A 10,756-nucleotide genomic window follows, 5' to 3' on the forward strand; every position below is an offset into this window, starting at 1 on the left:
GGGGCAAAGTTTGCTTAACCCTCGTGCCTTGAAACCCTCGCAACGCTCCACTTCTCGGACCACTCGCTACGCTCGTGGCTTGGCCCTTTTTTGTAAGGAACCCTAAAAAGTACAAACGTAGGTACCTAAACATACCTATAAGCTTGCTCTTTGTTTGGTCTCGTAATCTCGTCGGTAATGATAATGCGAATGACAGCATTTCACTTCTCGCTTCAGTGAAATGCAAGACGTTATGAAAACAGACTTGTTTATCTATTTACAGCACAAACAAGAACAAATTTATGTACACACAAAACTATGGTGGGACCGTAAAACTGAAGCAAATAATCTTTCAAAATGGTTTGAGTTTCGTTCCACTACGATTTGGCATGTACAAACTCCACCTACGATCAATTGCATCAGGAGAACAAGTTTGAAGTTACTGCTGTTTAATGTCTCCCTATTGCGCGCTATACCTAATCACAGTTGTTAGAAAGTGGAAAAAAGTAATTTTTCTAGGTACCTTCACGTCTCTGTAAAATTCCTTAACTGAAGAAAATACGAATAAGACTGATAAGGGATAATTGAGCATTAATTTCTGGTTGTTTTATATCGCTTAAACTTCTTTCATCAATAACGCTACGGGTTTACAATTTAATCTTCATAACTTATGGGCACAGAAAAAATAAATTAGCACCTAAATCTTGGTATGACTCAGACACATTTTGCGAGCGTCCTTTGTTACCTTGATGGTTGCCATTGTTTAATCTAGACTAGATAAATACGAGTATGCCATTTTATTCTGGACAGCAAAAACGTTTTACCCTGGGAAATAGAAAATCTTATTTGTCTTATTACTTATGTACTTACAGAAACTACATCCTATTTTCTAAATAAAGACGAACCTTTGGAGGCAAACTAACTAAAACGTAAAAATCCCTATGGGAAATTAACCACTTTACAGGCGAACCTCCGGCACGTGATAGACAGGTAAATAAAGTGTTTTATTATAGTCACAGCCAAAGGCAGGCCTATTTGAAATATGCAAACGGGTAAATATTGAGTTTGTATTGAGCATTGCGACACGATTAAGAACCGAAAGAAAATAAAGTTTTTTACCAGTGTTTGGTAACGAATTATTTTCTTGCTTTTTACATACATTCGATAAACATACTTAAAGAATTGACGCTAACCACGAAGAATTTAGTACATTGACATTATTGTCACCGATGATGTTGGTGGCCAATATCACTGTGAAAACGGGATTGCAATATAATCATGCGTATGTGATAGGAATAGGCAGGTCAATTTACGAAATTCTTCGTGCTTATAGTATCCGTTCTTACTTTAAGATTTAGAATCCCAGAACTATATATCAGAGTTCCGTTGACTTCATATCTGACCATAAGTATTACTTGCAAACTTTAAAAAAAAATGCCTAAAATTGATATCGGACTGACATTATCGGAAGCCCGTAACGTGTTATTAGATTGTTATTTACTACAAAATCTTATCAGATAAGGTGAACTCTTGATTTTGTTTTGTACTTACTACTTATTATCATCTATATTTTCATTCACAGACTCAACTACCGAACATGTCGGTATAGGTATAGTTGTAGCTGGTTCCGTTGTGACAGCTTCTTTATTATTAGCCATGAATGAATATTTCCAAAATATACATAGCGTGCTTTGAAAATCAGTGGTGAAAACTAACAACCCATGAAGAATTGGAAATACGTCAATACTTATCTCTTGCAAATAAACGTAATCGGTAGGTAGATATTGAATAAAAAGGTGGCAAGTTATCCTAATTCATCAATCAGGCTCAGAGGGTTCGGCATCTCGGGCGTTATGTATGTTTCGGCCCCTGCTCCGACTCTGATCGGCCTAGCTCCCGTGGGGTAAGCCTAATTCGATGTAGCCTTTTTGTCGAAAATCCTTGTACCTTAGGCGAGTCATACATTGGAAAAAAATCTATTCTGAAAATAACGACAGGGAAAAAATTCAGAGAGCCTAGTTACTCTCCCCATGCAAGAGACAAACGGCATTCTTTCGAAAATGAGGAGTGAATGTTTATATTAAAGGAAAAATGAAACAGGTAAATTAATTATAAAAATAATGAATAATATAATAATTTTTAATTAGTAGTTGAACCCCGACTGATACATATATTTTTAAAATGTTCTTTCCACTAGCTTTCATTTGATACCCATATTCCTATCATCAAGCTAGTGATAAATAAATCGATTAATAAAAATCGGATTTCTATTAGACATGATACTTTTTTTTTTAAAGAAAGAGGGATTTTTGTTAATTCTAGTACTAGACAGACATTGTTACCTGCCTCCCATGTAACAAGTAACATTGTTACAAAACTTCCGTTCCGTAGGTTATTATTAAGAAATAATTAAGTGAAAACAAAGTTCATTGTGTACTTGTTTCAAAACTAGCACAATTCTCGTAACTAATTTCTAACCAAATGAATACTTGTACGAGTAGAGACTTTAGACATATATAATTACTTCTAGGTATACTCCCTATTATATATTTTTGTGTATTCAACATGGAACCAATTGACATGCTATATCGAACGTGCACCTAACATCAAACCTATATTAGAATGTTATTAGAATCATATCAATACCCCTATTGATATGAAAATATGATATGAATATATAATAGTGCTGCCTTCTGACGGCAGCACTATCATATATTCTAAACTATAGAGTAACTGAAACATACTATGTCTTAAACAGTTTTTTGAGAAGTTTTCACAATGACATTGATGCATAGACGGTTTGTTAACAGAGGCATACCGCGAAATGCGTAAGCCGAAATTTCGTTATCTGCCTGTTTATCTGTTTATCTTTTGAATATGCAAGAGTGATAGAGAGGCAGATAAGGACATTTCGATTCTCGTCTTTCGCGTTAGGCCCTCAGTATGTGCTAGAGGCGCCCCCAACGCAGAGTATTGCGTTATATCCACTATTCGCGTGTTAATTTCGCTAAGACTTGTTCTTACAACTGTTAGTGCGAGCGAGACGCCAGTGCGAATGACAGCTTTGGCAACTAACTAATATGATTCCAATATCATTCTAAAATCGGTTTGATGTAAGGTTCACGTTTGAATTGGCCTGTAAGATTCAGTCAAGTTTTCTGTTCATAGATTTACTTTTTGAATTGGAATCAAAACAAAACAGCACCCATCAACAAGTTTATAATTTAGAGGGGTGCAGAGACTAACTGACAATGAGACTAAGACATCTCTTTATCAAATGTCTATTTCTACAGAGCAGGGTACCCCTATGATTAAAATACCCCGGGGCCTATAGGATATTTAATACTTCTTGCCATCCTGTATGCATGCAGTCATAGGTCGCTGAAGATACACCGATAAAAAGTACTGTGACCGTTAAATACCCTGTCGAGGTGATTTTGGCAAAATACCTAAAAATAGAAACCATTGAGATATAGGCACGGGCGTATATAAATACACGATACTCGTATACACTCAGCCAAGCAGTTTATTTGGGGTCGACTCCGCGGGGGCCTGTGTAATGTAAGTCCGCGGTTAACTCTCTGTGGGTAACAAAGTGCTCAGAAAATATTCCTTGACTTTGCTATGTAGTACTTAAATACATTTTTATTCCGAAAATATCGTAAAAAAGATCTTTTCAAATTTACATGATGTTGTTTTGTTTTTGCAGAATAAATTAAAAACGCCTACTGGAAAATACAAAATGCGCTTTTTAAGTTTAAATGAACTTTTATTCACTTTTATATTAAAAAATATTACAAAGGTGATCGCGGGACGTGTAGTCGGTTCGGATCGAGAAAGAAGAGAGAGAGTTGCCACATGCAAATTATAGGGCAACTACAAAATATGTTGCTATATAGAAAAATAACTTAAGCTAAGCTTACACGCTATATGTTTTGTATTAAACATAGTTGGGGCCAGGCAATTACATAAAGGTAAAGATTGGACCCGCCAACAGGAATCTAAACATAAGAGAAGTTATTAAAACTACAATACAGGTAAAGGACATAACTTAGTTATGGCTCTACGAAATATCTTATTATTAATTTTAACATCAGCTACCCTTACTAATCCGTCCCTACCAGGGAACGTTTTTACTATACGAGCCATTGGCCAATTTAATGGAGAGGTGTTTATATCCTTCACAATTACCAAATCACCTTCCTTTAAATTAGTTTGCTGGTATTTCCATTTGGGGCGGCTTTGAAGTTGGGTCAAATAACTTTGAGACCAGGTTTTCCAGAAGTCCTGCTTAATTTTAGTGCACATTTTCCAAAATGGAACCCGATTTACTGAAGTTTCCGTGAGATCAATTTCTGGATAACTTGTTAAGGCTGCGCCACAAATGAAGTGTCCAGGAGTTATATAATCACAATCATTAGAAATAGCAGAAAGTATAGGTCTACTGTTCAAAATTCCTTCAATCTCTATGATTACAGTGTTAAGTTGTTCATAGGTCAAACATAGATTGCCTACTATTCTTTTGAAGTGGTGTTTTACACTTTTGACGCCACTTTCCCAAATTCCTCCAAATGTTGGAGAATAACTCGGTATCCAATTAAATGTTATGTACTTGTCTGAGCAATATTTGTAGACAGAGTCTCTACAATCTTTGGAGGAGAATAGGTCATACAAGTCTTTTAACGTATTACAAGCACCTTTAAAGGTTTTTGCATTGTCACAAAATATATTTGTGGGCATGCCACGCCGAGAAATAAATCGTTTAAGACATGCTAAGAAAGTTTCAGTCGTGAGATCAGAAACAAGTTCTAAGTGAATCGCTTTTACAGCAAAGCAAACAAAAAGCGCAATGTAGCCTTTAGTAATAATAGGTTTTCTAATGCGAGAGACCTTTACGTTAAACGGACCGCAGAAATCGATTCCTACATGCTGAAAGGGTCTGCTCTGAGTGATTCTTTCTTTAGGAAGATCTCCCATCAACTGCTTTGCCGCTTCAGCTTTCATTCGTATACATTTCATACATTTATGCACCACCTTTTTTACCTCCCGTATACCATTCACAAGATGATGTCTCTGAGATAGAGACCCTAATACTAGTCTAGCGCCTGCATGCAGAAGTCTCAAGTGCTCTCGTTCTATAAGGAGATCGGTAATAAAGGAGTTTTTTGGAAGTATAGATGGATGCCGCTTGTCATAAGACAGGTTCTCTGCATTTTGCAGTCTCCCCACGGCCCTAATTACACCGTTTTTATCTAGAAACGCTAATTGATCACCAATTGTCACAGGCTTATTTTTTGAGAGCAGGACTAATTCTTTACCAAAATGCTCTGCCTGTGTACAACGTACAATCTTCGTCATAGAGTCACGCAATTCCTTTGCAGTTAAGTAACTGCTTGTAATTTTGTTGTCTTTGTTCAAGCAGTTATTATAAAATCTATACATAAAACCTATAACTCTTTGAAGTTTATTGATGTTGGAATATTTTCTTAATAAATCCAGAGGCTCTATATTTGTGGTATGGCACAAAATTCCCTCTACATCGTCAGAAGACGCATCAAATGAAGCACCATGCGAGTCTACATGTGTCATGAAATCGTTATAATTAAATTCTTCAGAATTTGCATGTGTATAATTTACATCACAAAGACTAGGCGAACCATGCCACCATAGATCAGACTCCTGCAGCTTATGCGGTTCAACGCCCCTTGATAATAAGTCAGCAGGATTATCTTTTGACCTAACATACAGCCATTGTGATTTTTGAGTAAGCTCTACAATTTGTTTGACTCTATTTTTTACATATACAGTACTTTTTACTGCCTCTGTCTTGATCCACCACAAAACAATTTGAGAATCACTATAAAGAAATATTTTATGAGGAACTCTATCATTTAAAATCTTACTGACTCTACCTACCAATTGCGCTAAAAGTAGAGCAGCAGAAAGCTCCAATTGAGGTATAGTGTGAGATTTAGAAAGTGGGGACACACGGGACTTGGAACATAATAAGTTCACTTGAACCGAGCCATCAGTCATAAAAACTCTTAGGTAGAGACAGCTCCCGAAAGCCTTAAGAGATGCATCGGCATATCCTACTAGCTCTACATGTGATACCAATTTAAAGTTAACACATCTTTCTATTTTGATTTGACCCATTTGCATTAAATTATTTAAAAACTTTGACCAGTATAGGAATTGTTCATTTGGGATTGTAGAGTCCCAATCTTTATGCATAGAGCTATGGAGTTCTTGCATGAATAGTTTGGCCACCACAATTACTGGGCCAATTATACCAAGTGGGTCAAACATTTTCCCTATAAAGCTGAGAATTTTTCTTTTTGTGTTCAGTATTGTTGCCTCATCAATTGCAGGGCAAGAGAAACTCAATTTATCTGAATTTATTTCGAGTGTAAGACCTAAAGTCTTCACTGTGTCATTTTTACCTATCTCTACACTATCAATTTGTCTGTGCTCAACTGGTATATCGCTCAAAACTGGAGCATGGTTCGAACACCATTTATGTAATGAGAAACTACCTAATTTTAGAAGCTCTACAATTTGCCTTTTCAGCTCCTGAAGTGTCTCCACATCATCAGCACCAGTCAGCACATCATCAACAAATGTATTTTTATAAATAGCCTGAGCGGCCAAAGGAAGCTGGTCCTTATGCATATTTGCTAGCTCCTTTAAAGCTCTTGTAGCTAAAAATGTGCTTGATTTTAAACCGTATGTAACAGTTTGAAGCTGCAAGCAGTTGATAGGGTTTTTGGGCGAATCGCGCCATAAAATGTTTTGAAGTCCGCGTTGATGTTCATTTATAAAAACATTGCGAAACATCTTTTGAATATCACAAGTGAAAATAAATGGATAAGTCCTGAATAAAATAAGAATGTCAAAGAGCTCACTCTGTACAACAGGTCCGTTCAGCATGACTTGATTCAGCGATGTCCCATTTCTAGATCTCATCGATCCATCAAAGACCACACGATGATGTGAGGTTCGACTTGACGGATTGAACACGCAGTGGTGTCCTAGAAAAAACACAGGACCATTTAAATCATAACCCTCTATATCAACTATCTTTGCATGTCCTAGTTCCAGGTACAGGTCAATAAATTTTTTATATTGTTCAAATAGCAAAGGATCATTTTTGAACCTTTTTTCTAACATTATGAATCTATTATAAGCAACAGAAAATGAGTCACCTAACTCTAACTCTTCCATGGGGAAAGCTAATGGCATATCAACATAAAATCTATTGTCTTTTACTGAAACAGAGTCCTGGAATATTTTTTCAGCTTGTATAAATTCATCATTTGTAGATTGTTCCACTTCAGGAAGTTTTTCAGAAAGCCAGAATTGCTCCATTACATTTTCCAATTTTTCACCATCAGATATATTGACTAAATTTGTTACAATATTACATGTGGTACCTTTTTCAGGAATACTTCCTCCAACAATATATCCTAACATGGTATTCTGGAATACCGGTCCATTTTCAGTTTTTATGCAACCCTGCAACAATATTTTAAAATAGATGTTGGCTGCAAGCAACAGAGGAATATCACATGTAAAATGTGTCATCAGCTAAAGTTATATTTTTTGGAATGTGATATTTAGATACATCTAATGATCTTTGAGGCAGTTTGGAAGTAATTTCATCACTAATATGACATTTCAATATTATTTTAACATTATTTTTACATGATTGAATAGTCAAAATTACATACTCATTTACTTTACATAGTTGTTTACGGAAACCAATAATATTGTTTGGCTCTATTACAGGTTTTAAGCCAAGCCTGCTTACCAAATCTGACCTTATAAAACTGCCTTGAGATGCAGTGTCTAGTAATGCCTTGCATACCACCTCTTCATTATTATTAGTTAGTAATTTGACTTTTATGGTTGGCAGCAAAACACCACTATCTGACACACAATTTAAAATAGTATTAACAGCAATTTCATTTTCAAACTCACCAGTATCAGATGATAGTGGCTGCTGACTGACATCATTATTTGTCCTGGGCTTGTCCACATTCACATTGCGCTCCTGATGCAGCAATGTGTTGTGGCCCTGTTTACACATTTTACATTTAAAACTAAATTTACATTTACCATCATGATTATTAAGGCATACATTACACATTTGCTTTTCATTTACATAAGATTGCCTTTGAGCTGTAGGTAACATTTTAAACATGGGACAGTTATATATCTGATGGTCTTTATTAGCACAATACCTACAGGGCGGCAACAACTTCGATACCACATTTGTGACCTTAGGTATTGATTTATGAGTACCTTCATAGCAAGTACTTTTATTATTTAAATGTTTGTTGGTACCATCATAGTAGGTACTATGTTTATTTTGATGACTATCTTCGAGCGCTATAGCACGCTTTTCTAAATATTCAATGAAACCAGCCATAGTAGGCATGGTATCGGAGTCCCGGTCTAACTGGTAAGCCTGGTGTGTGAATTGATCTAGCTTACGAGTCAATATTGATATTAAAAGCATGTCCCATTTATCAACGGGTTCATCTAAATTTTTTAATGCATGCAACTGTTGATTAATTTGTGAAACAAATGTTCGTATGGAAGCCGCTGTGCCTTTTTGTATACTAGAAATATCTAACAATATACCTATATGGTTTGCTACTAATCTAGCCTTGTTGTCAAATCTCTTTTTTAATAATTTTATTGCTTCCTTATATGATTCATTTATCAATGGTAAATTCAAAATAACCGCCAACGCATCCTCCTGTAGGTACTTTCGCAAATAAAAAAGCTTTTGCACATCAGATAGTGAGCTATTCTGATCAATGACAGCTGTGAATAAGTCGAAAAAAGGTTTAAATTTAGTGAAATCCTTTCCATCGTAAAAGGGTATTTCGATTGTGGGCAACTTACATGTGGATGCGTTGTGGCACTCCGCAGTCACTTTCGTGTTTAGCATTTTAAGGGAGCTATTAATTTTGGCTAATATAGAATAATATTTGTCTTCAACCTCTCCCACCTGTTCACCGTCGTTCTCATCAATGCTAAGGATGTCCATTTGCACCTCTTCGTAATTTTTTAAGGTGGAAATGAGCTTCTCTTTACGCGCCTCTAATATATCGGCGCTGGCGGCTGCCAAAGTTTCTGGATCCTTGACAAAACTGTCGATTCTTGTAATGGTTCCTTTGCACTGTGAGCGTATAACGCGTAGTTTTTTTAATTTATCCATATCGCTAGACATTTTAATGTTTTTTATTATAACGAACGAAGGCACAAACACTTTTAATCGAATGCACAAAGACGTTTATAGCACTGTTTTGATTTTTATTTACGTCAATGTCAAACGTGACAGTTGACACAAAATGTCAAAAACCGCTGCGAAGTTCCGCAAGATGGCTGCGGGTCGCGCAAACTTCACTCCTTATTTAAAAATGAGGAATGGCGGTGGTCGAAAATTTCGACTTATACCGAGTTACTTGCGGTTTTTGATGATGCTCTTTTCTCCAATCCGTGTATGATTTTCGTTCTATGATAGATAGAACGAAGTTACAGGCCAGCAGTGCCAGCCTAGGCACCACCACGACGAATTACCAGCCGGTATAGACGGCCAGCTCGCACATGGCTCGCACACGCACTTGCCGCGAACACTACTTTGGCGAAATATCGAACACTGATTTACTTTTTTCACTGCAACGAAGGACCACTTGCGCATGGAAAATACAAAATGCGCTTTTTAAGTTTAAATGAACTTTTATTCACTTTTATATTAAAAATTATTACAAACGTGATCGCGGGACGTGTCGTCGGTTCGGATCGAGAAAGAAGAGAGAGAGTTGCCACATGCAAATTATAGGGCAACTACAAAATATGTTGCTATATAGAAAAATAACTTAAGCTAAGCTTACACGCTATATGTTTTGTATTAAACACCTACTTTTATATCATAATTTTCAGGCTGAAGCGACACAAAGTAAAACAGCGCATTCTAAACGCTGTATTATTTGGGCATCTAATGCTCATTATTATCGAGCTTGCGCGTTACGTGTCTTCCAATAGTTTTTGCTATGACTTACACGCCAATTTGAACGTACACCGATAAGTTACAAATGACATTTAATTGATGTCATATTATAGTTATCGTGCATTTTGCTAGTAGTTGTCCGTACAAATGGCGCGTGCGAGACACACGATAATTAGATAACATGATTCAAATATCATTCTGATGTCAGTATACGCTTGAACTAGCTTGTTAGTACAGTCGCCATCAAATATATCGGAGCGGCTAAGGTGTTCAAAGATATTTGATATATGTATGTCATCTAATAGATCTGTGAATATTGTAATGTTTTTAATTTAAGTATATTTATGTCGAAACTTCCTTGCATAATTAAAGCAAGTTTGGATATTGTTGACCTAAATGACTGTTGCTCACGCGAAAAGAAAATTGCATTAAATTTGTTATACCGCAATAGCGCTAATGTCAGTCCAGAATTTGCATGCAGGTAGTTTTTTAAAGTCTTAGTAAAACTTGATTAAAATGTATGGGATTGTTGCGAATGCAACTTATTATTATATAAAAATATCCCCAATGCAATAGCTAAACGCAGCCGACGGGCTCGGCTAGTATTCGGAGGCTTTTCAAAAGCATATTCTGTATCGCGGCCAATACCGGTGCTTCTACACCTAAATTTAAACCACCTTTTGTACTGATCAAAAATTGCAAAATCACTCTTTCATCATCCTCCATACTATCAACACCCACTTTCTACATTTAACT

At 36.2% G+C, this 10,756-nt stretch overlaps 1 protein-coding gene across 6 annotated transcripts; it reads right to left on the bottom strand.

Moving 5' to 3' along the window:
* Window positions 1-3,793: 3,793 nt before the first annotated feature.
* Window positions 3,794-9,907, bottom strand: LOC133532822 (uncharacterized). Of its 6 annotated transcripts, none has more exons than XM_061871675.1 (3): window positions 8,893-9,907; window positions 7,960-8,056; window positions 3,794-7,494 (listed from the first exon to the last, which is right to left on the bottom strand). In XM_061871675.1, exons 2-3 carry the CDS (start codon window positions 8,017-8,019, stop codon window positions 4,006-4,008), a joined length of 3,549 nt encoding a protein of 1,182 aa, XP_061727659.1. In that variant the 5' UTR covers window positions 8,020-8,056; window positions 8,893-9,907; the 3' UTR covers window positions 3,794-4,005. The 6 variants fall into 6 exon arrangements, with proteins under 6 accessions (XP_061727659.1, XP_061727664.1, XP_061727683.1 ...); XM_061871680.1 differs by having other exon boundaries at window positions 3,794-7,010; window positions 7,413-7,494; window positions 7,960-9,907; XM_061871699.1 differs by having other exon boundaries at window positions 7,359-7,494; window positions 8,999-9,907.
* Between the last annotated feature and the right edge of the window lie 849 nt (window positions 9,908-10,756).

Source organism: Cydia pomonella, chromosome 2 (assembly GCF_033807575.1).
Source record: "Cydia pomonella isolate Wapato2018A chromosome 2, ilCydPomo1, whole genome shotgun sequence".
Classification (NCBI taxonomy): domain Eukaryota; kingdom Metazoa; phylum Arthropoda; class Insecta; order Lepidoptera; family Tortricidae; genus Cydia; species Cydia pomonella.

What these genes read in the sequence shown, in the direction of transcription:
- LOC133532822 (XM_061871675.1), bottom strand. Translation starts at nt 8,019, where the DNA reads ATGTGGACAAGCCCAGGACAAATAATGATGTCAGTCAGCAGCCACTAT. An exon ending in GCCACTATCATCTGATACTG is followed by an intron (nt 7,495 to 7,959) that starts GTGAGTTTGAAA and finishes ATATTGTTGCAG; the next exon opens with GGTTGCATAAAAACTGAAAA.